The 25,869-nt window shown below is 42.8% G+C and overlaps 2 protein-coding genes across 7 annotated transcripts in view; one reads left to right on the forward strand and one right to left on the reverse strand.

Annotated features, from left to right (window-relative positions):
* The window catches only part of PAXIP1 (PAX interacting protein 1), a 60,068-nt gene extending 39,152 nt beyond the window's left edge, over nucleotides 1-20,916 (reverse strand). The window contains exons 1-5 of one of the 4 annotated variants that reach the window (XM_058428370.1): nucleotides 20,641-20,916; nucleotides 16,440-16,574; nucleotides 10,833-10,876; nucleotides 8,136-8,199; nucleotides 146-259 (exon numbers count right to left, since the gene is read on the reverse strand). In XM_058428370.1, the coding sequence (XP_058284353.1) occupies nucleotides 146-259; nucleotides 8,136-8,199; nucleotides 10,833-10,876; nucleotides 16,440-16,574; nucleotides 20,641-20,721 (438 nt within the window). In that variant the 5' untranslated portion in view covers nucleotides 20,722-20,916. Of the gene's footprint in view, nucleotides 1-145; nucleotides 260-2,948; nucleotides 3,112-8,135; nucleotides 8,200-10,832; nucleotides 10,877-16,439; nucleotides 16,575-16,682; nucleotides 16,701-20,640 lie in introns of those variants that run through there. The other 3 variants (XM_058428375.1, XM_058428383.1, XM_058428387.1) reach the window with 3 other exon arrangements.
* A 350-nt stretch (nucleotides 20,917-21,266) lies between these two features.
* Nucleotides 21,267-25,644, forward strand: LOC131381303 (uncharacterized). Of its 3 annotated transcripts, none has more exons than XM_058428395.1 (3): nucleotides 21,267-21,652; nucleotides 21,738-21,909; nucleotides 25,295-25,644. In XM_058428395.1, exons 1-3 carry the CDS (start codon nucleotides 21,456-21,458, stop codon nucleotides 25,553-25,555), a joined length of 630 nt encoding a protein of 209 aa, XP_058284378.1. In that variant the 5' UTR covers nucleotides 21,267-21,455; the 3' UTR covers nucleotides 25,556-25,644. The 3 variants fall into 3 exon arrangements, with proteins under 3 accessions (XP_058284378.1, XP_058284385.1, XP_058284384.1); XM_058428402.1 differs by having other exon boundaries at nucleotides 25,300-25,644; XM_058428401.1 differs by lacking the exon at nucleotides 25,295-25,644 and having other exon boundaries at nucleotides 21,738-22,625.
* Nucleotides 25,645-25,869: the final 225 nt, after the last annotated feature.

A 25,869-nucleotide genomic window follows, 5' to 3' on the forward strand; every position in this document is an offset into this window, starting at 1 on the left:
ATGAAGCTGGATATAAATAATATAAACCAATATAATCAGCTTTTGTAAATGAAATATAATTAATTTAAAAGAAGCTCAAAAAAGACGTGATTACTAGAAATTCTTAAATGACATACAAAAATAAGGTGGCACAAGAAATGCTTACCCCCTTTGGCTCTGGAACAATCAAATGTGTGCATTTCTTATTGAGGGTTAGCTGGCAATCTCCCCCATAGAACGTAACCAAAGCCCACAGGGCACTTCTGTCCTCAGATGACACCTGACAGAAAGTTAGAAAGAAGGCTTTTACCATACATTTCAATCTGTGCATGGCTATATTTTCACTTTAGTAATAAACTGCAACAATTCTGTTTCTCCCTTAATAAAATTAACCTAAGAATATTTGTAGAAAAAATAGAGAAGCTTTTAGCTATCTGCTTATTATAACAAAAACTTCACTCCTATCATAATAGTTTTACATATATAAATTACTTATTTTTGCCTTGTCACCAAATGAATTTAAAAATATTTATATCCACATTCCAAAAAGTGGAATGGAAGATTATTTCAGTCGATAACAAAAATAGTCAGGGGAAAAAAAGCAGGAAGAACTAGTACACCATTCCAGCTTCCATTTGTGTCACTTTTGAAAATGTTTAAATACAACAGCAATATCAAAATCGTATTTTAGGAATGCCTTTATGCTAATGGATAACAAATACTAATTATGAAATGAATAAAATAAAAACAAAGATAAAAATATGGTGACTTATAAGTTCAGGGGAAAATGTAAATATTACTTAACACAGGAAAGAAAGAAGGCAAGCATAAAAGGAATAATTCTTATGCTTGCTCAGTGATGAAGTAAGGACTCCAGATACAATGGCTTATGCAGTCAAACAGGCTTTCACTGTAACAATAGAAACAGCTACCATTTATTGCCTGCCTACTATGTGCCAGGAACTGTGCCAAGTGCTTTATATCTACACAGCTAACCCTTCCAACCGCCACGTGAAACAGGAATCATTCACCCCATTTTAAAAATAAGGAAACACACTAAATTACACCTAATAATTGGAAAAGCTGGCTTTTAAAACCCAGGTCTGTCTACACCCAGGTCTAACTCCAAACTGGACTTTCCACTGTTCTATAGTGCTTCTCTAAGGGTAGTTACTGCTGGGAAAGTCAAAAATAATTTCTAAAAAAAGGAAATTTTAGAGTCTGAAAAGCAAAAGAACATTTAAGAAAAATAAAAATATAAACATTAATTCTAAGATAATCATTTAACCAAGTAAATTTTTTCTGGATAAATTTATTGTAAGTTGAGGATTATAGTTGTTGAAGAATCCTGAACTTTGTCTCAAGTTAATTTTTTAAAAGTATTGATAATAGCATGTTAATCTCTTTTTAACTGCCAGTATGCAGCTTGCCAATAATCTAGCATTCTTCATCTACTCTCATCCATTTTACAAACATTTCTAGAAATTATTCTGTATTACACACTATTCTATGAATATTAACAAAAACAGGTTAGCTTTCTAAAAATCACTTTTCAAATCATTATTTTATAACTTGTTAATTTAGTAAGTCAATGTCACATTTCAGAAGACTGGACCAGGTTATTTTTATTAGAGGCTTTCACAAAAACATTTATATCCTGCAGCATGTGGAGAGTTGAGATTTAATTATATGATAATACAGATTAATCCAATGAGTCATTATATAATCTTTATTAAAAATGAAATTAAAAAACAGTCTAGATATGCCTTTATTACCAAGATTTGCCTATATGTTCAGTTAAGTATTATTTTATTTTACTGACTGCAGTAAATCTAGTCCTATACCCTATTTGGCCTGTGTCACAGGCGTAGACCTCAACAGGGTGCAGTAGATTGCTGTGGAAAGAACATCAGCTAGGGAGGAATGGAGGAGAGCTGGTATTAATATGACGCCTCCAATAACTCGCTTATGTCAACTTGGAAAACTTCCATGATCTGGATTCTTCACTGATGTACGTTTGGATTAAATGACTTTGAACATCCATACCAGCTCATTTAATGAATCTCCAGCAGCATAATTAAGAATGCTCTTTCCACACCAAAATGTTAACAATAGTTACTTAGTGGTGATAGGATTATGGGGACATTTTTATTTTCATTTTTATACTTTTCTGTATTTTCCAAATTTTCAAAAGCATTAATTTTATAATTGGGGAAATGTGCTTTTCTTTTTTAAAAACCATCTTTCCAAAATACCAATGTTATCATGTTGGCTAATAATGTCTCCTCAGTGCTGTAAGGCTAAAATCCAAAGGCTCCCCCATAGTGTCCAGGCCCTTCCTGTCTGGCTGGCTCCTAACCACCTCCTCCTGCCCATGAGCACTGCCCCCGCGTGCACCTGCCATCCTCACCACGTTCCGCTTTCCTGTGCCCTGCTGTGCCCACCCTCCGACCTCCTCCTCTAAGACTCAGCTCAGGTGGCATTACCACTGTACTCCCACAGCAAGCTGGACAGAAATCTAAATACTTCTCACACTCCACAACTATCTGCTTGCTTATCTGTCCTCCCAGCTATACTCCAAAGCAACCAGGAGCAGAGGACTAGAATTTCAAGTCTGTGCTCCCAGGAATAAAAGCTTTCCTTTAAACCAATCAGGAACACTCTCCCTTTTCCTTCTTCAGGCCTCACCACCCCCAATAAGACACTCCTTGATTCTAGTTTACGGGATTTTCTCCTTGTCCAGTCTTGATTATGAATTCTAACACTCCTTATTAAAGAGTCTAACATGATGTCCTAAACTTCTCTGAGATCTTTCACAGTACCTAGTACAGTGCAAGGCACATGGGTAGGCAGTCAAGAAATACTGTTGATTGAGATACAGAATGGAAAGGACTTTTTAGTCTTCCAGATTTAAATCATGACCTGGCCAGGCTCTCCATTACACTCTTGACCTATTCCCCAAAACCTACCCAGCACATTACAACAGAGGCCTCAGCCTGCATCAATACCGGGTCAGAAGAAGGCAGATGATCTCTGTGCTTCCCAACTTCTGCTGGACAAGCTCCCTTCCCTACCTCTCCCTGGGAGAGCTCTGGAAGACTCCAACAAAGAGCTCCAGCTTGTATCAACACCCTGACGGGGAAAAGACAGAAGGTCACTGAGAACCACCAAGAAACAGTCCTTTTGTAAAGCTAGGGTCCTGCCTGGCGTGTGCATGTGAGTGTGTGTGCGCATGGGTGCTCCAGTGTGCAGAAAAGGTGCAGATCCCTCTGACAGTCTCCAGTTAGGACTAACCACTGTGAGCACTCCCTCCTGTTTCTGTACCTGGTGCCCACTTTCATTTTTGCATATGTTGCAACATACCGTATTTGTCCAAGGTCTGACCCCTTCTAGACTGTATGTTTACTGAGAGAGAAATCGCATCTTAATTAATTTGTACCCCTCTGCATTGCTCCTGTCACAAAGGAAGTACCCATCAAGGATTTGTTGGACCAAAGTCCCTTAGCTGCACACTGTACATATGTTGTTAATTATCTTAAAACCAAAATAACATTTTTTAGCAACCACAAAATATTAGTGCTCCCAATGCACTTTTCTTAAACTACAATTTCCAGGGTTTCTTCATAGAAGTGACTATTAAAGTCTTCCCCATCCCTATTTGAACAATCTTTCTCAACTTAAAAGAAATGCTTTTATTTTACCCCATGACACACTGTGGATTCCAATTCATCATGCTAAGTGATGAACAGCGGGAAGTACAGTAAGTGACCCACAAAGATCATGCTAATTCTGGATTCTGATTTTTCTTATCCACTAAATTTGCTAAAAGGATATAAAATACTATCAAAGAGCTTGCTAACAAATTAACCTTTTGGCCACCATTGACCCAGCCACTCCCCTTGGTAAGTTTAGCACCAAGATAAAATTCGACCTTTCATCTGACAGTGGGTGAGCAGGGCCTCTGCCCAGTTTTTCACCAGCAGAGCCCCTTCCCAGACCACACAATCAAATGACACTATTCCACTGCAAAGAATCAAGATATTCACGTTCTCTGAGCAGTTTGCTCACCTAGTTGTTTCTTTATGGATATCCATCCTCCTATTCCCACAGGGACTACTCTGGTGACTTCTCAGCTGAGAACCCAAGATCTACTTAGACCCCTCAGCCTGCGTGATGCTCACTGAGCCAGCTGATCCTCCTGTATCACTTTCTATCATCCTTTTCCTCCTCTTCCTGGGTCACAGAATAGGACTCAGGATACAATAAACCTATGTACAACTATCTTCTACCAATTTATGCTCTAAATCTTCACCTGGGTTGTTATTTCCCAGCAATGAAAATCAAAATGATTAAGTCTGACTTTATCTTGGTTTCTAACAATAATATCCTACTCCTCCAGTATCATCTCTGTTTTCAAGCTCCTTTTTTTCCTCCCCAAATCTCTCTACCAATGCGTGCTATCCAAGGCTCTACTCCCAATTATCTGCTCCTCTCTCTATTATGCTCTGCAGGAGTTTCCTTCATGCCACAGGAGCTCCAAGTTCCTACACTTCCATACCTTATCAACAGCCCAGAGTGTGTTTCAAACCAATGTCACCATCTCCCCTCACCAATCAGGCTCCTCCCTATTTCCCAGCTCCTTCAGCGATGCTGCCACTTTCCTGTGCTCCCCGACTGAAACAATGACATCATCTTTGGCATCCACCATGGGATCTGGCGCAGGGAGGTATACAGTGAGTGCTGGCTTCTCACTCTTTGCACCACAGCATCCCACGTCCCCAATACCTGCTGAGTCCCATCTGTTGCTAAGTCCCATGTTGTATCTGCTACCCTGAATCTAATCTCCATTTGTCAAAACTCCAGCCTCTGTCCTGCCCTGCAAATCATCCTCAGAGCTCCTGGACCAGTTTTACCTGCAATGATCACAGGTGATTCTAATTTTGTTTGACTTCTGGTTTCCCAAATTTTCTGAGGTAAGTATTTGTAATCCAAAATCAAATAACGAGAAAAAAAGGGTGATGAAGCATCCTGCTACCTATTTTACCCAGTTCAAACTCATATACCTTGGTTTCCCATCGTCTCTATCCATCTACCTGCCTGACCATTTTTTCTTCTACATGCAAATGCACACCTTTGGTTGACACCAGTCTCCTCTTATCTAGCCTCTGTGTACTCCTGACTTCTCCTTCCACCTTGCTCTATGCAGAATGCCCTCCTCCCTTCCCATTTCCTCCAATTCTGTCCATTCTTTCCGGGCCACTCACACCTGACATCCACTCTATCAAGGCTTCCCTCGCCTCACAATCCAGACCGATGCCATCCTTCCTAAGCTCATACAATCATACTTGTGCCCTCTGAGTGGTCATATATGTATCATGTATGTATGTCTATACTATAACCTAATTTATTACATGTATAATATAACAATCTATTACAAATATAAACTCTGTTAAACATAAGTATTAGTTCTTTGGAAGACTAATAATATTCTTTTGTGCTAAACTCATAGTTAATATTTAACAATATCTAATTACCTCATTTGAAACCCTATAATCATCTTGTACTCACATACTTTTGATTTTCTTATTTATTTCACCAAATCAAGTCTTCAAAATCCCATGTCACTGTGACCTTCATCTCTGAAAAATGCCCACAGGACTCCCTGTCCCTGTCCCAAACTCAGAGTGGCCCTTCGTCCTCTCTCCCTTTCTCATTCAATTGGAATCATTTCTGGATAGTCGGCTCTGAGTCTCTGAAACCCAGAAATCCAACCAGTGCAAATAAAATTAAATGAAAAATTCACATTTTAGCCAAAGTACATTGTGTTTATACATAAGTAGTAATGCTTTCATTTTTAAAACTTTTCTGATACGTTGATTGTAAATTTGGAACATACAGAGAAGTAGAGGAAAACAATAAAAATTACATGTAACCATAGCACCCAGCATTTAAAAGGTTTTCTCATTTTAGTCAACTTTAAAGATCATTCATGTAAATATACACTTATAACAGATATGAAAAAACATTGCAAAATACAAATACCAACAAAATTCCTGTTAAAGAGAAAAAAAAAAAAGCCAATTTTGCTTCTTGAAGGATCTCCATCAAATTAATGTCACAAAAACAAAAACAGCATTTTAGAGAACTTCCAGGATACAAGAGACACAAACAAAAACACAGTAACCACAGATAAATTCACTTATTACTTGGACAGAGGATGGGTCAACTTCAGACTGGTGATACCCTTTGCATTAACTGTTGAGTCTGGCCAACAACCTAACAATGCTAAACCAAATACTACCCCCAGCTCCGTAACCCTCTATCACAAAGGCATAAGGAAAAGCAAGATTATAACCGAATTCCTTCCCATCTTACCTAATAACTTGAATGTGCCCTTTTCTCAAAGGTGTGCACAGAGAAAGATGACTAAATACTTTTTCAAAACTATCACCTATGAGCACCAAAATGACAGCCTGGGATGAAGACTGTCAGGTCAAATAAGATGGGACATCCTACAGTGCACTTTTACCTTCCTAAGGACCACTAATTTTAAACAAATTATTCCACATAATTTGTAAAACGACTTTAAACAATAACAATTTGATTTTTTTCTAATAGTTTTTATTATGATTTGAGGTTTTTCTTAGCTGGGGATTAGAAAAACAAAATACAATAAAAAAATATTAAATATTCAGATACCCGGCGCCTGTAGTCCCAGCTACTCGGAGAGGCTGAGGCAGGAGAATGGCGTGAACCCGGGAGGCGGAGCTTGCAGTGAGCCGAGATTGCGCCACTGCACTCCAGCCTGGGCGACAGAGCAAGACTCCGTCTCAAAAAAAAAAAAAAAAAAATTCAGATACCCAGAACCACTGTTAACATTTTGGTTTCTCATTTCAGATATTTTATTTGGTTGGTGTAATATTATACATACCTAGGCTATGGCCTGCTTTTGCCACTTAAGACGTTTCCCATGTCTTTACATGTGTTCATAAAACAGAATTCAAAAATGGCTAAGCAGCTAGACTACTGTGTAAGTATATACAATAGGTTCCTTAAACATTCCCAAATAGTGGATGATCTGATTGTTTCCAATTTTACCATCTTATAAATAATGCTTATCAATAAATGTGAGCACCTTTATGTGTCAGTCTGTCCTATCGACTTGGGATAAGTTTCTTTTTCTTTTTTTTTTTTTTTTGAGATGGAATTTTGCTCTTGTCGCCCAGGCTGGAGTGCAATGGCACAATCTCAGCTCACCACAACCTCCGCCTCCCAGGTTCAAGTGATTCTCCTGCCTCAGCCTCCCAAGTAGCTGGGATTACAGGTGTGCACCACCACGCCTGGGTAATTTTGTATTTTTAGTAGAGATGGGGTTTCGCCACATTTGCCAGGCTGGTTTCAAACCCCTGACTTCAGGTGATCCGCCCACCTCGGCCTCCCAAAGTGCTGGGATTATAGGCATGAGCCACCACGCCCGGCTGACTTGGGATGAGTTTCTAAACATAAAAGAAATGCAGGTGAAAACGAAATGAGTATTTTAAGGCTCAACACTGCTCCCCTTTCCTAGGAAGCTGCTGTGCTGACTCCCATTCCTGACGGCAGGAAGCAGAAGTCTGTCCTCAGCATCTCCACCAACACTGAACACACTGTTAGAAATTCGATGAGCAAAAACACTTATCTCATTGCTATTAAAATGTTCATGTCTTTCATTATAAAGTGCATCAAATGTTTTGTTACACTTATTGGTAATTCCTCTTTATAGATTCTAAATTCGTTTCTCTGCCTTACCTGCTAAGGTCTTTTTTATTCTTGTTGATCTGTATGATCCCTTTATTTATTAAGAAAATTCTTTGCCTGTATTTCTAACTGAATTTTCCTTGTCATCTTTTAATTTCATTTTTAATATTTTTTCATATTCAAGTTTTAAGTCTTTGTTCTTTTATTTATAAAGACCATTTTCACCCATTAAAAACTTTAAATCTTAAAAGCAAGCACAAATATTTAAATAATTTTAAGTGTCATGAGTTCATATTAAATATACAGTCAGTTTAGGAAATAGCTTCTCTAAAACTGGTTAACAGGTCATAAATCCAACCATACAAAAACTCAGAAGTGTCCCATATAAGTAACTCAAGACTAACTGTAACCATGCTTACCTGAGAAAGGCAGGCAGTGATTCCAAAAAAAATCTGACACGATTCTGGAGAAAAACCATTTACTCTGTTTTATAGTTATTAAGATTACAATGAAATAAGATTAGTGCAACCTGTACTTCACTAACAGACATTACCCACCCACTCCGTCCCCACTCAGTCCACTTAAGAAAGAGACAGACTTAAGATAGACAAAAGTACAGGGCAGAGTGGAATAGAGAGCAGTGGGTGGCACAGAAAGAACTGAGTGCTTTTCTGTAAAGTGCATTTTGAAATCCAATCTCTCCACTTATATCATAAATCAAATGGGCAAAATATACTCGCAGGGGGAAGCCTTTTGATCTCTGCTAGCTAGCTAACTATATACACATATATAAACACACACATGCATATACACATACACACAAATGGCATAGCAGTTATTTTAAAAGCAAAATTAAAATGTCTTGTTTCTTTTAGACTGAAACGTTGTGACTGCTTCCACCGCACAGTAGGAAGAATCCTTCATAAGAGCTTGACTGAGCTCTAGTTTTATTATCTCCGCTAACTTTGTGAACTTAGGCAAGACAACTGTGAGCTTCAATGTCCCCTTCTTTAAAACAAAAGTTGGAATATGTGATTCCAAAGATCCTTCCTATTTCTAAAGCTGATCTTAAAAATTCATTCAAAATGATTAATGAGCATTTACTACACATCACACACTGTGAATTTAACAAGACACAAGGCAGTCATGATCTCTATGTGCCTGTAATTCATAGTCTATTCAGAGCAAACAATGACTTTTTTTGAATAATTTGGAGTGTGTAGAATTCAAAATGGGTTACAGTATTACTCCTCTTTCCCTATAGGAGAAAAGTATACTGATTGAGATAGGTGAATCAAGAAAAATATCAGCTTAAAAATTCTATTCCAAATTTGAAGTCTCCTATACAGTTATACAGATGAATCTTATAAACACTTGAGACCTCCCTGGCTGTAAAAAAAAACTCTGTAGACTGCAACGACACCTTCAGCCCCATTATCTAAGATCTGTTTCCAGCTTCCAACCTAAGCTCATGGATTTTCTACTTCCAAAGACTTGGGGAAATATTAACAAAGGCAAATCTCAGAGTGCACTGTCTACCAGTGAGTCTCCAAGGCTCCCTTTGTTTGTTTGTTTGTTTGTTTGTTTGTTTGTTTGTTTTTGAGATGGAGTCTTGGTTTTGTCGCCCAGGCTGGAGCACAGTGGCACAATCTTTTGTTGTTATGGATAAACAAGTAAGAGCTCAAAGAAGATCCCAGTGGCTGGGCGCAGTGGCTCATGCCTGTAACCCCAGCACTTTGGGAGGCTGAGGTGGGCGGACCACAAGGTCTATAGACTGAGACCATTCTGGCCAACATGGTGAAACCCCGTCTCTACTAAAAATACAAAAATTAGCTGGGCGTGGTGGCGCATGCCTGTAGTCCCAGCTACTCAGGAGGCTGAGGCAGGAGAATCGCTTCAACCCAGGAGGCAGAGGTTACAGTGAGCCGAGATCATGCCACTGGACTCCAGCCTGAGCAACAGAGCGAGACTCTGTCTCAAAAAAAAAAAAAAAAAAAAAAAGATCTCAGCTTCTTAAGGAGTCTTAAACAGAGAATAAATGACCTAGAACAGCAAAACCAGCCTCTTATCTCTATTCCCAGTCTTTTTCACTTCTTATAAAAGTAATAAATAACAACAAAACAAAAACAGGAACTAATTTCCTTCAACTCTTTAGGCTACATACAAGAAAATATTAGAACTTCTGAGTTGGAGTTGCTAAAGTTCTACACATCCTCCAAGAAGAATTGCTTGTACAGTAATGTTTTCCCTATTTCTCTATAAATATTTCATGATAAGTTTCCTTCCATCTGCATTGATTCAATGGGTAATAAGTGCTTTCAAGAGAACTGCCTGGCATAGCTGCAAAATAAAATAGAGCACATAACATAATCTCTTGCCAGGTCTAAAATTTTAGCAACTGTATGGTATCAGGTACTTGCAAAAGAAATGATTTCCACAAGCAAGTTACACTTGAAATAACAGTCCCATGAAGCATTATCCTTTTAGGATGAAAAGGGAGCCACCAGGCCTAGAAGAGTAAACAGGCCTGTAGAATGCCTCATTTCTGACTCCTGACACAGTGCCAGGGCAAGGGCACATCCATGAATGCTCCATGAACGAACAATGCAAGCAAGGAAGCTCCCTGAGGGCAGAAATGGTCTTCTTCACCACTCTATTTTCAGTACTCAACCCACGGCACAGGTGCACTGAATTAATAATCCTTCTACCCAATGCAATTAAAAGGATTAACAATGCACGTTATAAATTTTCTTCTCATGTTCTCTTCCCCAATCTACTCTTCAAACAATTCATGATTTGAGTCACATAGACTTAGAATTTTAGAAATATCCCTCATCTAGCTAGCACCACAAAAGCTGAAGAGAACCGGAGCTCCTGCCTCCAGTTCCTGGCCTAGAGCTACCTGTCACAGCTGAGCCCCCTTTTAACATGAGGAATGACAAGGATCAGGTACATAAAATTTGAAACGGGATGGAAAATAGTAGGAATATAAGATGTAGACAAAACAATCTGTCCTAACGAATGAATCCACTTTTCACCCCATTAACTATCATTTCTTTCAGTCTTAAACCCAGAGCTACCCTTTCCCTTCTCCCCCACTCAAAAAAAAAGGATACGGCAGAAGAGCTCCACACTGAACGGACAGAATCACCCAAGAAGGCTGAAAAAGAAAAGATTAAATCAAAAAGTATTCTCAATTTACAAGTGGCATGATATTATTTTACTAGTGTTGTTCTTAGAAATTAAAAGTCTCTGTTATAACCTATTTTAAAACATCCAGATTACAAGTATGAATATTCAAATAGAAACATTATAGTCAAAGATTAGTTACTAATAGCCAAGATGAAAACTCCAATTATAGAATGAAGCACTACCATATTGTTTAAAAATTATGTATAAACATTTAAGTTCCAGGTTTATACACTTATTACTGCTGACCCCACAATTAGGACAGGAGAACTGCCACCCATCCTACCCCACCACCGCCGCCACCTCATCCAGGGCATAGTCAGCTCCTCATACGCTCCCTTCTTGAATCCCAAATTCAGTCAAGTCTAAATTCATGAGGTGTTTGTTTGTTTTAGTGAAGTCAAGTAGATGCAATGTTTGTAAGCCATAAAAATTATTTCTAACTGCCTGAAAATATTTTTATAAAGTCTAAAAACTGAGATTAATTATAAAACAGATTAATTACTACCTTTCTGGTTAATTTATATTTTTGAAAAATTATCTTGTTTCTATGTTTTATTTTTATAATTACACAAATCATTATCCTGATAGCTCTACTTCACAAAATTACTATCAAAATGTAGTAATGCCCTCATTACTACATTCTGGAAGGCAGCTGACTTCCAGAAACTTCAGCCAACTGAAACATACATATATACTCATTACCCACCCATCAATTCATTCATCAAATATTTATTGAGAATCTATTTTATGCAGAGATGGTGCAAGACACTGGGGATGTAACAATGAAAAAGAGAAACGCAGTCTTTGCTCTCCTGCAACTCATATTCCAAGCTAATGATCTTCAAGCTATTTTTGTCATGTACACCTTAAATAAATTTCATACAATGAAATGCCCCCTTATCATTTTTTAGATGACATCTACAATTTTTCAGCGTAACTCTAAATAAGCATATTTTCTGCGAGAAAAGGAATATTAAACATTTTATAAAATAAAATAAAGATTGGCAGCTGTGCCTGGGATAATTATTTAATGATGATTTGACATTTACCAAAGGTTTTAACTAAGTTATTGGATTAGTTATCTGAAATCTGAAAGAAGGCACTTAATTTTTCTATCTATGTGCCTTATCCAACATATCTTCACATTTTTTGATAGTCCTAGAAAAATTCCAGTTAAATTTAAAAAAATGGGCCAGCATCAGGAATCTGTATTGGCCTTGACACTTCTGAATTCAGAACACCTTCACGTAGACCAAGCTCTCCTCTCAACAGCGACACCCAGAAACCCCTCTCTGCTCATGATGCCATGACTGAGCGGTAAGGGAAGGGTCCCTAAAACCAGTCTTTCTAGTTGTCCTTTTGTCTGCCGTCCACGAGAATTTTCATAGCCTGGGGCAATGCACTATAAGATTAGGATGGGTGAAGGTCTGATTCCTCCTGTGTAAAGTGGGAGGGGCCACTGTGACCACAGGTGTGTTCTCAGGCAGCTTTAGGAAGGGCCAGTCTGGAAATGTTATCTATCACCTTACAACCACACAGCACACAAGCTGAAAATCTCCCCCCAGGGAGCTTGGGTAGGGTATCCCAGTTTAAAGACTGCTGGCTATCATAAAGTCCCATCCAAGCACAGTAGAATCACTGAGGCCCTACTTCAGATAAGTTTAGATAAAATAATGCAAAATTAGGATGTAGGCCACAGTACAAAGCAGAAATGGAGAACTATAAAAGCAAAGTAATAAGGAACTATTTATCCTAAAGGCAAAGAACAATATATAAAAATAAGCTGGCTGAGCGCGGTGGCTCATGCCTGTAATCTCAGCACTTTGGGAGGCCAAGGCAGGTGGATCACTTGAGGTGACAGGTTTGAGACCAGCTTGGCCAACGTGGTGAAACCCCGTCTCTACTAAAAATACAAAAATTAGCCAGGTGTGGTGGCACACGCCTGTAGTCCCAGCTACTCGGGAGGCTGAGAGAGGAGAATCGCTTGAACCCTGAGGCAGAGGGTGCAGTGAGTTGAGATCACACCATTGCACTCCAGCCTGGGAGATTCTGTCTCGAAAAAAAAATTAAATAAAATAAGCCCACTACAAGTCAGCAAAATTAACATTTCCAATGATGCCCAAAGGCCACTGAGAAAAAAATCTCAATTAAAAAAATAATTTAAAAAGTTTTGGTGCCCAAAGAAGTTTTAAACATTTATAAGATTCAAATATGTAAATGATACATAAACTGTCACTGTGTATAAAGATGCCTTATTTTTAAAATGCATTGTCAAACTTCCTATCAAGGTAAAGGCCAAGGGATATGCCTCTAGGGAAACAGGTCTCAGCCTTCAGTCATATGAATTCAGACTCAACTATTAGCAGCAGGATCCAAAATAAGACAGGCCCATAAGGTTCAAACTAAGAATATCAGGATCTACTTGAAATATCTTAGAGTGAAGGCAAACTGTTGGATCAGCTCCGAAGTACTCTACCACCCTGTAATGTAACACAATAGTCCCTGGACAATACAGGTGCTGCCACAAATTACAAGCAGGCTGGAATGCTACTGGGTACAGATGAAATATGTCTGTCACTCATTTTAAAATACTACAGCCAGAGGGGGAAAAAGTTGGGTTCGAATATAGTAAACTACCTTGGCAAAATGGTGATAATCCTAGACGCTAACTGCTAATTGTACAAGTAATGGGTATTTCTACTTAGCCTTACATATCGACTTTCCCAGGAATATGAATACTGTGTAAAGTGAAGGAAGACTGCTTTGTTTAGCTCAGGAATTGATCACCATTCTGAAATGTCACCTCACAGCGGTGACCCCACTTGTGGGGTATGAGATCAATCTGCAATTGCAGCAGCTACTGGCAGTGACTCTACATATAGCAGCAGCCATGCTCAAGTGTTTACACATTGAAATATATATTTACTATTTACTTCCCTTTTATTTCGCCTTCACATTTCAGTTTAGGCAATTTATATATACATATTTTAAAGGTTGGCTTATGTATCGATTCATTTCTGGATAATAAGGGGGGTGCTACAAAGTATTTATTACAAAAAGGGGGTTTGGGGTCAGGCAGGTTTAAGAACTACCTCTGGTAGTTGGCCTGGCAACAATCACCTAGGCCCCAAGGATGCGTTAGGAAGATCACCCTTTCACATCAAATCTGCATAAGATATGCAAAGCCACTTAATGAGACAATAGCTCCAGGCTATTGTCTGAGAGAAAGGAAGTTTGTAGGAAGGAGAAGGAAGGGACAGAGATACTGTCCCTACAGCAGTGCAAGGAAGCAAGCCAGAGACAAAAACATGTTCCAAAGAAGAGGGTGCCCCAGCTCAGGACCTCACCCCTGCGGTAGTCACACAAAGGGGCAATGGGTAAACGAATCAGGAAACCTGCTGATACTCAGTCTTCACAAAAGAGTCTGTACCCACAGCGAGCCTGAGCGGGCCACACTGAACCGGGCCCATGAGTGAGTGGACATGACCGTTACCACCACAAATTCATAAGTCATTCTGACTTCTACAGCAGTCTCTTGAGAGTATGGTTTATAAACAGCTTGTCTTGAGACAGATCCACTTTCAGATTTATTTCTGAAATTCGAGTTCGTAGCCGGGCACAGTGGCTCATGCCTGTAATCCCAGCACTTTGGGAGGCTGAGGCAGGCAGATCACTTAAGGTCAGGAGTTCGAGACCAGTCTGGCCAACATGGTGAAACCCCGTCTTTAATAAAAATACAAAAATTAGCCAGGCGTGGCATCACACGCCGGTAATCCCAGCTACTCAGGAGGCTGAGACACGAGAATCACTTTAACCCGGGAGACAGAAGTTGCAGTAAGCAGAGATCACACCACTGCACTCCAGACTGGACGACAGAGTGAGATTCCATCTCGAAAAGAGAAGAGAAGAGAAGAGAAGAGAAGAGAAGAGAAGAGAAGAGAAGAGAAGAGAAGAGAAGAAAAAAAAGAAAAGAAAAGAAAAGAAATTCGAGTTTGTAAACCTACAAGGCAGTTTCCAACCCTGGGTACTGGGGAGGTCACCACTTCCCAGCAGCCAGGCGGCTTCTCTGGCCCCGCAATTTGACTTAATGGCAATCTTTCTATTTTTTTCCCTTTTTCTTTTTGTTTAAGAGATGGTGTCTCACTGTGTTACCCAGACTGGAGTAAGGTAGCTATTCACAGGTGTGATCACAGTGCATGGCAGCCTTGAACTCCTGGCCTCAAACAATCCTTCCACCTCAGCCTCCTAAGTAGCTGGGACTACAGGTGAGTCACTGCACCAGGCTGGCAATCTTTCTTAATTCCTAACACTGTTATTGTTAAGCCACAGTAACTTTCATATTGATTTCTTTTTAAGGCAAAGCATTTAATAACATGAAGGGGGAAAAAATGGTAGTGGTAAAGAACTATTTTAAAACAAATACTTAATACAGAAGATCTGAAATAAAATCGAAGCATTGGAATTACAAAATTCAACAAATTTTTAAAACATACATTTTAACAGACGTCAACTAACTTATTAGCCATAACATAATACAGTACGTGGATAAACAAAATCTGAACAATTCTTCCACCAGCTGAATCCCCCATTTTCTGCAATAAATTACCCATAGGTCAAGTTAGATACACCCCAGACGACCAGTGGGTAGACAATGTGATTAAAGGTCATTGTGACTCTTGTCAGGAAGGAGTTCCACAACATAGTTAATGGGGGACTCCCTTCAGCTAACTGAAATTCAGGACACCTTGCCACAGCAGGGATGGAAAGTAACCCTGTCCTAAGAGTTACCTCCTGACAGGCCTTAGCCTGCTTTTGGAATGAAATACACTCTTACAATAACTCAAACACCCATCTGATTCAAGGCATCAGATCTGTTTCCCATGACAGGTTTCCTTGGCTCAGAAAACTTCCAGGCAGTGGTAACATGGGACGAGTTCTGTAGCAGGCATAAAGGATGATGACCTAGGATTACTTATGACATACAAAACCATGCTCTACCTTGGTTTAGCTGAAAGGGCCTGAAGCTAAGGGAAGTTACTCAGATGTTAAAGATGTCCACAGTTATCTGGCAACTTTCCACATAAAACAGGACTTTAGGGCCAGCACAGTGGCTCACGCCTGTAACCCCAGCACTTTGGGAAGCTGAGGCAGGTGGATAACCTGAAGTCAGGAATTCAAGACAAGCCTGGCCCAACATGTTGAAACCCTGTCTCTACTAAGAATACAAAAATTGGCCAGGCATGGTGGCAGGCACTTGTAATCCCAGCTACTCAGAAGGCTGAGGCACAAGAATCACTTGAACCCGGGAGGCGGAGGATGCAGTGAGCCGAGATCGCGCCATTGCACTCCAGCCTGGGCAACAGAGCAAGATTCCAGCTCAAAAAAAATAAATAAATAAAATAAATAAAAAATAAAAATAAAATAAAACAGGACCTTAGCAAAGACCCTGAAAAGAGCTACACTGAAACTTCAATGTACTGCTTCCAAGATGCGCGAGGAAAAGATAGAAACAAACCACATTTACTACTGACCTTTACAACAGGTAAGTCAAAGACCTCCCGAGCTTCTCCCACCTCTGGATTGTCCCCATCCTCTGAGATTATGTGTGAGGCGAGTGCATTGTAGGAAACTTCCTTTGCTTTTCCAGCCTTGAGAAGCTGAATAACCTAAAAAAGAAAAAAAGCCACACAAATTAAAATGGGCAATACTGTACTGCGCTCTTGAATTACAGAAATAATTATTGGGCATAATAGCAATTCTCAATAAAAACACACCATATTCCCCACATAAAAACTAACAGCCTTTTACTCTGAATAATATGCCAATGAAACTGTTGGGGACAATCAAAAGCAGCAAATCTTGATTCACTGACCAAGTCAATGACCAAGTAATGGAGGCTATTGTGAGTCACGTAGTGGACACGGTCTGTCCTCAAGACAGATGGGCTGGACAAACCAGGAGACAGCACAATCACTGCTGCGGTGGGGCCACGCACATGGCGCCCCTGAGCTTCCAACTTAAAGGCTGGGGCATGGGGAGTTTCACCATAATTACGGAAAGATTCTGGAAGACGAGATATGTGAGCAGAACCCTCGTAAACGTCTGGGTGTTAGGCAAAAATCCATACATCGAGGAAGAGGGAGCAGTGTTGAAGGCACTGAACAGGTGAATACAGAGCAGACCGTAAATGGGCTTTCTTACACACTACGCAAAAAAGTCTGTGCTTCATTCTGCGGTATATGCAGGGCCACTGAAGGATTTCACACAGGAAAAGTAGCACAGATTTCATACAAAGATGACAGTCCATGTGAAAAGAATGGATTGGGTGGGCTGGCTGGGTTTGGTTGGCTGGGTGACTAAAGACAAGAGATCCGTTAAGAAACAAGCGCAATAACCTCGGTGAAAGAGGCATCCACTAAAGTGATGTCATGAGGGGCAGAAAGGAGGAAGATGTGAGAGAATCGGCAAGCCCTGGTGTCTAGAAGGGGTATAAGCACAAGAGCAAAGTCCAGACTGAAATGGTGGTGAGTACCACTCACTGAGGAACACATCAGAAGGCTGGCAGGTGGGGGATGCAAGAACGTGTTTTAGTTTGGGCATGCCATTCTTTGGGGGTCATGTGTAATATCTGACAAGAGGCATCCAGTTGCAGCTAGGAAAAGATGTGGATCTCCCTGACAGAAAGTCATCAGCATATTACATAGACGGGAGCCACAGCCAGGAGCGTGAAGGTGGTAGCAGTGCAGAACGGGAGGGGAGCTAGAGAGTAGACACAGCAACTGATACTTCAGGGACAGGTAGGGAAGTGCAGTATCACAGGAGAGGAGCGTCAACAGAAGCCAAGGAAGTGAGGGTTAAGGAACAGTCGACAGTCAAGTGCTTCAGAAGAGGTGGGGAGTGTCTAAGCTGACAGTGCACACCAACTGTCAAAGTGACATGGTGCCCACAAAGCTCAAGTGACCCACAAGGGCAACCCTCTTCCAGGTCCCCTCTCTGCAGCAGAGAGCTTTCTTCTTTCAATTATTAAACTTTTGCTCCAACCTCAAAAAAAAAATAAAATGACCCATAAGCTAGACAACCTTTTCAGAATACTTTACTGACCACTAACAGATACGAACTAGAGCAGAGGCTCAATATTTAGTAAGTGAAAAAACAATGGTCGCTGGCCATGGGCCACTTTACCTTTCTTCCTTCCCTTGACCTCTAAGCATTTTTAGCTTCACGCATCCATTCGACGGGTCTTCAGAAAAGGCACCCCTCCTTTTCCTATCCTCCAGTCTGTTTCTGATCCTACTCCCTTTTTCATGAGTTTCCCTGTCCATAGCTATGTTCCCTCCACCTGTAAACAGTAAAGTCACCCACATCCTTCCACGGGCTTGTGACGCAACACAGATCCCTCCCCAGCCCTCTCTTCCTCAGGCACCTTCTCTATTTCCTTCTCAGGACAAACTTCCTGAAGAGTCTAACCTTTCTCAGTTTCCATTCACTCTTCAACTCCCTGCAATCCAGCCCCTTCTACCAACACTCTACCAAAAACACTTTACTCGGTTTTCACGGACTTTGAGGATGCCAAAACCAATAGCTTCTCTTCAATCTCCACACTACTGAATATCTTAATAGATTTATCTCATGTCACTGTTATAGTGATCATCCTGATGTATCCTAAACACATGAATGCCTTCATTCCTCAGCACATACGCTCCACATGAAAATATTCCCTCACGTTCTTAACTTCTGCTTATCTCAAAACCCAACTGAAATGACATCTACTGAGTGACATTTCAGTGGTGTCTACTCTGCACCCCAGTGGAGAAATCTGCTACACCTTGTACTGTGATATGTCCAGGTGTGCTCCCTCCCCCACCAATGAGGGGCGCTCAAGGGCAGGTACCACGTCCTCTTCACCTCTGTATTATACCTGGCACCTAGTACATGCCTGCCTCATACTAGATGGTCAACATGTGAACTTATAATCAGTCATAAGAGTCAGAGAATCAGATGTCCAGGCTCAAAACTTTTCAGAAAATATAATGTTTCAGATGAAAGTGGTTTGCCAAGGACATTTTTAAGCGCTTAGATTTGATTCAAAGTCGAGTAAATATGGTTCCAGTTCAACTTGTTCCAGGTTTTAAGTAACATTTGGTTCAAGTCCCCTATAAGAGCCAAAGTCCTAAAATGAAACACGAAGGCGAGGAAGGAGGGGGAAGAGAAAAATGGTGGGTAGCAAAAAACAGAAACAAACAAACAAAAAAAACAAAAAAAGGGAGGGCTGGGGAATCATCAATACTGGAAAAAGCTAACTGTTACAAGCACTCATCTTGACCACTCCGTGTTCAGCAACCGTTTCACTCTTTAAATTCATAGATAGAAGTTTTTTTTTTTTTTTGAGATGGAGTCTCTCTGTTGTTGCCCAGGCTGGAGTGCAATGGCGCAATCTCAGCTCACTGCAACCTCCACCTCCCAGGTTCCAGCAATTCTCCTGCCTCAGCCTCCCGAGTAGCTGAGACCACAGGCGCACGCCACCACGCCCGGCTAATTTTTGTATTTTTAGTAGACACGAGGTTTCACCATGTTGGCCAGGCTGGTCTCGAACTCCTGACCTCAGGTGATCCACCCGCCTTGGCTTCCCAAAGTGCTGGGATTACAGGGGTAAGCCCGGCCTTGAAGTCTCTTTACCCTAAAGTTACAGAGCAAAAAGGGACCAAAAAAGTTGTTACTAACATACAAGGACGAACCTCAAGAAGGCCAAGATCAATCAGCTTTCTACAATTCCTTCTACACCATCAAAGTTCATCTGCTAAATATGAGTCTCCGCCCTTCTAGGCCTAACTCTGATCACTGGGCATCCCCATCCTCCAAGGTGGGGGCCACTGATGTCACACCCAAAGCAACATAACTGTACAGTTAAACTTTCAAGAAGGAAATATTTTGAAGATTAACCTGAAGAGGATATTCAACTAAGATGCATTCCTACCACAGACTGATAACTGTGTGACATCAAACAGATGTATTATTATAGGAATACTAAGGAAAACCCACAATATCCTTTGGCGTGAGCCCAAACTACACAACATTAAATGTGTAATGTGATGGTGTTACCAGGGTACCGTAAAATTAATCGTCCAAGTGGGAAAATCAAAGAAGACGAATGCCAGCCCCCACGTGTAGGGACACAGGCTGGAAGGGAGCGCTCCTCAGCCCCGCACAGGACGGCAGCTGCCCGGGTGGCGAAGGCGGCCAAGCCGCTGCACGGCCACGACCCCCGCCGGCCGAGCGAGCCTGGGATCCCCGCGCGAGCTGCCCCGGCTGGGGATCCCGGCGCCCCTCGTCTGCCCTCGGAGCTGCTCTCCCGGGAGCCGAGACGCCCGGCGCGGGGAAGGGGGAGACGGGACCCCGCGCCAGTCCCGCTCAGCAAAGGAGCAGAGAGCGAGGCGGCCCGGTGGGTGGGGGTCGGCGACCCCAGGGCCGCAGGCCGGGGGCTCAGGGCGCGCACTAGGGGCCGAGGCACAGAGCCCCAGCCGGCCCGGCCGCCCTCCCTCCCGCACTCCCCAGAGCCCCGGCCTCCCGCGCCCACCCCGCGGTCGCCCCTGCCCTCAGCGCATTCAGGCCAGCGGCCTCGGCGGACCCGACGCTCTGCGCCCTGCGCGCGCCCGCGGCAGGAGCGGGGACGGGGACGGGGACGGACGGGGACGCGGACGCGGGAGGAGGCCGCGGCAGGGGCGGGCGCGGTACCTGCGGGTCGATGTCGCCCACCGCGTAATACTTGACCTCCCTGAACATCTCCTCAGGAACTTTGGGCGCCTGGTCCGACATGATCGCGGCGGCCCGGGAGGCTCCGCGGCGGCGCCCGGCCCCGCCCACCCCCCGCCCCCGGCCCCCGCGGCGCCCGGCGCCCCCGCTCGCCCCGCCAACGGCCCTGCCCGCGCAGCCCGGGCCCGGTCCTGCGAATCGGGGTCCGCTCCCCCGCCCTCCGCGCCCCCGCCCGCGCCCGCGCCGAGCGCCCGAAGCGCGGGAGCCGCGCGCGCCCTGCGGGACGCACCATCCCGCCCCGGCCACCGAGGGGGAGCGCCGAGGAGCCGCCCGGCCTCCAGCGACGCCCCGCGCCTCTGCCGCCACCCACCGCTCCGGGGGAGCTGGCGTCCGCCGGCCCGCTCTGGCCCTTGCGGTTCCATGGCCGCCGCTCTGCAACGAGGGGGCCCCGAGGACGAGGGGAAACCCGTGCCCCCCTCGACGGGGCCGGAGTGAGCCGGTCCCGGGGAGGAGGGGAGCTGGCAGGCCCCTCCCGTCGCCACACGCGGCTGCTCGGGGGCGGCGCATGCGCGCGGCGGAGGGGGGTGGGGCCTCGGGGCCGCGACTGGGAGCGGGAGCCGGGTTGCGGCCTCCTCGGGCCGAGTGGTGTTGGGTGTCCCGGCTGTTCGCAGTGGCCGCGAGTGCGGCCGGACCTGGAGTAGTACCTGAGCCGCTCTGGCCGAGCGAGGCGCGGGGCCCCGGTCTACACCGCGCTGGACCGGGCTACGCCGTGACGGAATTCCCGAGGCCGTAGCGCCATGCGAGACGCTCACTGGAGGCCTCAGCGGCGAGTCCTGGGGTCTCCGCCAGGCCTCAGCGCCCGAGCTGGGGACGTGCTGGGGGGAGGCCCGGCCCCGTCTCTGCCCGAGGCCCCGCTGTCCCGGCCGGACCGGCCTGGTCCCTGGCGTCCTGTCGGGTCCGCGCTGGAGGAGAGTCCCAGACAGCAGAGACCGCGGTGCAGCTCCAGCCCCGGGAAGCCCCGCGCTCAACAGGTTAATACTACACAGCGGCGATTCTAATGCTCACGCTTTTATTTACAGCTCGCCTCCCTTCCGCCAAGATTCACAGAACACGGCAGCGTGGCCTCGGGATCACCTGCCCGAGACACCTGCACGACCGGAAGTTGGGAGAAGAAATAAGGCCATGATGACGAACGCAGCCTTTCTCGTTTATTTCCAATCCCACAACAAACCGGAGACCAGGAACTCATGGGTGATTATCGGAATATTACCTAGTCCTAAAACTGTGGAGCATTGGTTTCTAAAGGAATCTGAGACAGGCCCGCAGTGTCTCCTCCACATGCCTTAAGTCACTTCTGCCAAGCAGAAAATCATTTTTAAGTAAATGTTAGTGAAATTGGTTTTAAAAAACAAAGGGCCGGGCGCGGTGGCTCACGCCTGTAATCCTAGCCTTTAGGAGGCCGAGGTGGGGGATTGCCTGAGTTCAGGAGTTCGAGACCAGCCTGGGCGACACGGTGAAACCCCGTCTCTACTAGAATACAAAAAATTAGCCGGGCGTGGCGGCACGCGCCTGTAATCCCAGCTACTCGGGAGGCTGAAGCAGGAGAATGGCTTGAACTCGGGAGGGGGAGTTTGCAGTGAGCCGAGATCGCGCCGCTGCACTGTAGCCTGGGCGACAGAGCGAGACTCGTCTCAAAAAAAAAAAAAAAGAAGGCTTTCAAAATTACTCTGTGGTACGCTAGTTTAACAGATTAGATCACTTTCCAGGCTTTAAATTGGCCTTTGTTCTACCCTTTTTTTAGTGTATGATAAAAGTTGTGTTAGTTCGTTGATCAGCATGCAATGAACTCTGGCTCTTGTTAATCCGGTGAATACAGTTTTGTCCTTACATTTGTATGTATGTCATGAGTGGTTTCGTATGGGCAGGAGGTAAACAACGCACATTTAAATATACTTAATGATTTATCATTCCAGTGTTTTCTGGTTTTTTTAGTCTTTTTCATTTGTCTCTTGAACAATCTGAAACATCCGTATTCTAAGGCTAAAAAATTTCTTTTACAAACTTAGGTTAAACATTCCTAATCCGAAATCCAAATTGCTCTAAAATTCGAATATTTTTTTAGTGCTGTCATGACCCCACAAATGGAAAATTCCACACTTGCCCTCATGTGACACTGGGTGACAGTCAAGTCACAAGCCTGGTGTGGTGGGCACCTGTAGTGCCAGCTACTCCGGAGGTTGAGCAGGAGGATTGCTTGAGCCCAGGAGTTTGAGTCCAGCCTGGACAATATAGCAAGACCCTGTCTGTGGAAAAAAAAAAAAAAAATTTTTTTAAAAACGCCATCAAAACTTTTTCATGCACAAAATTATTTAAAATATATAACCTTACCTTCAGGCTATGTGGGCAAGGTAAGGTGTATGTGAAACAAATGAATTTCCCATTTAGACTTGGGTCCCATTCCCAAGATATGTATATGCAAATATTCCAAATCAAAAATACCTGAAATACTTTTGTCCCAAGCATTTCGGGTAAAGGTTACTCAACCTGTAATAAAAACACTGAGTGCTTGCCTGAAGGAAAAACTAAGAATTTATCATCCATCCTTAAATTTTTATGACATTTTTTGTAATCAGGAAACCCTTGAATACCTAAGAATAAATTTGATATATTCTGGTATATATTTTTCATTATGATGTTTAATGGTCTATGTTGGGAACGTATCAGTGTAATAAATACATTAGATCCAAATACAGATAATGCTTTAATGCTTTTTTATCAACCTGTGTAAGAGAACTTATCCTTTTCTTTTTTTTTTTTTTTTGAAATGGAGTCTCACTCTCACCCAGGGGCTGGAGTGCAATGGCGTGGTCTCGGCTCAATGCAACTTCTGCCTCCTGGGTTCAAGTGATTCTCCCGCTTCAGCCTCCCGATTAGCTGGGACTACAGGCACGTGCCACCACACCTGGCTAATTTTGGCATTTTTAGTAGAGACAGGTTTTCACTATGTTGGCCAAGCTGGTCTTGAACTCCTGACCTAGTGATCCTCCTGCCTCGGCCTCCCAAAGTGCTGAGATTACAGGTGTGAGCCATCACGCCCGGCCCTCCTTTTGTTTCTCTTGGTTAAACACAAACTAAGCATGTGATTTTTTGTTAAAAGACCTGAAGTGGACCTCAACCAGGTATTTTATTTTGTGAATTAAGAAAGCAATTTGTAACGTTCAAGAGAACAAGCTTACCCTACTTCAGGTTCTGATAGTAAGGCAAATTGTGAGATTAAGAAACCTGCTATTTAAGGCCGGCGTGGTGGCTCACCGCTATAATCCCAGCACTCTGGGAGGCCGAGGCAGGCAGATCACTGGAGGTCGGGTTCAACACCAGCCTGGCCAACATGGTGAAACCCTATCTCTATTAAAAATATAAAAATTAGCTGGGCATGGTGGCATGCACCTGTAATCCCAGCTTCTTGGGAAGCTGAGGCAGGAGAATCAGTTGAACCCGGGAAGCAGAGGTTGCAGAGAGCAGAGATCACACCACTGCACTCCAGCTTGGGTGGCAGAGTGAGACTCAAATAAATAAATATGCCATTTAAAACCCCATCACCTAGTCAGAATTTGTAAAATACCACACGTGAACTGTGCGAGACAGTCCACACAAGTGGATCTTACGGCAACAGCATCAGGAGGGCCTGGAGGCAGCGTCACACAAAGAAAATGTACCTCCGAGAGTCTCCAAGACTACTACTTGGCCAGTAATGTAAAATAAAAATGTTTACATTAGGTTAATTTCATGTGGATAAAGGATGCTCTGAGGCAGTCTTAAAAAACTAGCACCCTGACATCATGAAGAGTAACCCATCTAGCAGAGGACGTAAAGATGGCAAGTCAGTTTTTAAAGGCAAGCGGTAAACTCAGAAATTATCTTCCCCAAAATGGCCATATGCAAAGTTACAGGAACAAAATACGTTGACAGTGTGGTATCTTATTCACAGTTAAATAAAATTCTTGTTACTGGTTTTGTGACACTTCAAGGATGACCCATTTTAGGGTGATAACTATCAGTTTATTAAACAGAAGCTTTGCATTTGTTTAATTTGAAGCATATACCACTTCCACATATGACACTGAGCATTAATATTTTTAGACTTCCCCCAAGTAAATTAAAAGCATGATCATTTTGTTGATAATCAGCCTTTGGAGAATTAAACAGCCTGCTTACTGCCAATACTAGTTCAGTAAATGTGGTAATATGTTTCTCATTTTCTATTTTGCAAAATTAGATAACCTAAGCCTAGGAAAAATAAAAAATTAGAAAAAAATGTAGAGTTGGGGATATTTAACTCAAATTGTCCTTACTGGTGGAAACTCGAGGCAGTTACTTAGATTATTTGCAAGTGGCTTTTTAAAAATGTATTTCTATATTGTATACAACAGTCTCAGTCTTCATCTCTCCGGTTCAGCTAGCCATACATCCCTTAAAATTAGATATTTTTAATGTTTAGTAAACCTTTAGTTTGGGTTTCTAGACAACATTTAACCTTCTCATGAAAGGGTCAGAATACTCCAGTTGCAGGCACAAACAGGCCATAGTTTAATTGCAGGAGAAACTGCGGACTCAAAAGAGCACTGCTTCTCTGCAGGAAAGATCCCATCGGTGGACCTGTGGGGCACAGCTGCCACCAGTGTCATGTAGCTATTCAGTGTCAGAAAACGAGAAATCACAAGTGAAGAAAAATTGTAAATTACCCCAAATTCTATACCCAGAAGCAACCACTATTGAAATCCTTCTAGACATTGTCCCATATAAATATATTTCTTTCCCTAAAAAAAATTATACCCCATACTCTGCCACTTCAAAAAAATCAAGACTGTCTTTCCATGTCAATAACTATATCATTTAATGAATACATAATACTCGTTTGAATGTACAATATTTTATTCTGTATTGTTGCACATTTGTTGTTTCCAATTTAACAATTACAGTACTCCAATGAAGCAATCATTGTATACATATAATGTATTATACATTATAATACATTATACATGTATAATGTATTATAATGTTCCATCCTTTAAGGTTAGAAACGACATCCCATACCTGTCTCCCGTCACTCTGAGAACAGTGCGGTAGCAGGATCAGCGATTCTCAACCATGGGCAATTTAGCCCCCTGTGGCACATTTGACAATGGAGATATTTTTGGTTGTCACAACTAG

The sequence above is a fragment of the Hylobates moloch genome, unplaced genomic scaffold (assembly GCF_009828535.3).
Source record: "Hylobates moloch isolate HMO894 unplaced genomic scaffold, HMol_V3 SCAFFOLD_1, whole genome shotgun sequence".
Taxonomy (NCBI): domain Eukaryota; kingdom Metazoa; phylum Chordata; class Mammalia; order Primates; family Hylobatidae; genus Hylobates; species Hylobates moloch.

Coding starts and splice junctions, on each gene's coding strand:
- LOC131381303 (XM_058428395.1), top strand. CDS start 21,456: ATGCGAGACGCTCACTGGAGGCCTCAGCGGCGAGTCCTGGGGTCTCCG. Junction 21,653..21,737: donor CCCAGACAGCAGAGACCGCG/GTGCAGCTCCAG, acceptor TTTTATTTACAG/CTCGCCTCCCTTCCGCCAAG. Junction 21,910..25,294: donor CGGAGACCAGGAACTCATGG/GTGATTATCGGA, acceptor GCTTCTCTGCAG/GAAAGATCCCATCGGTGGAC.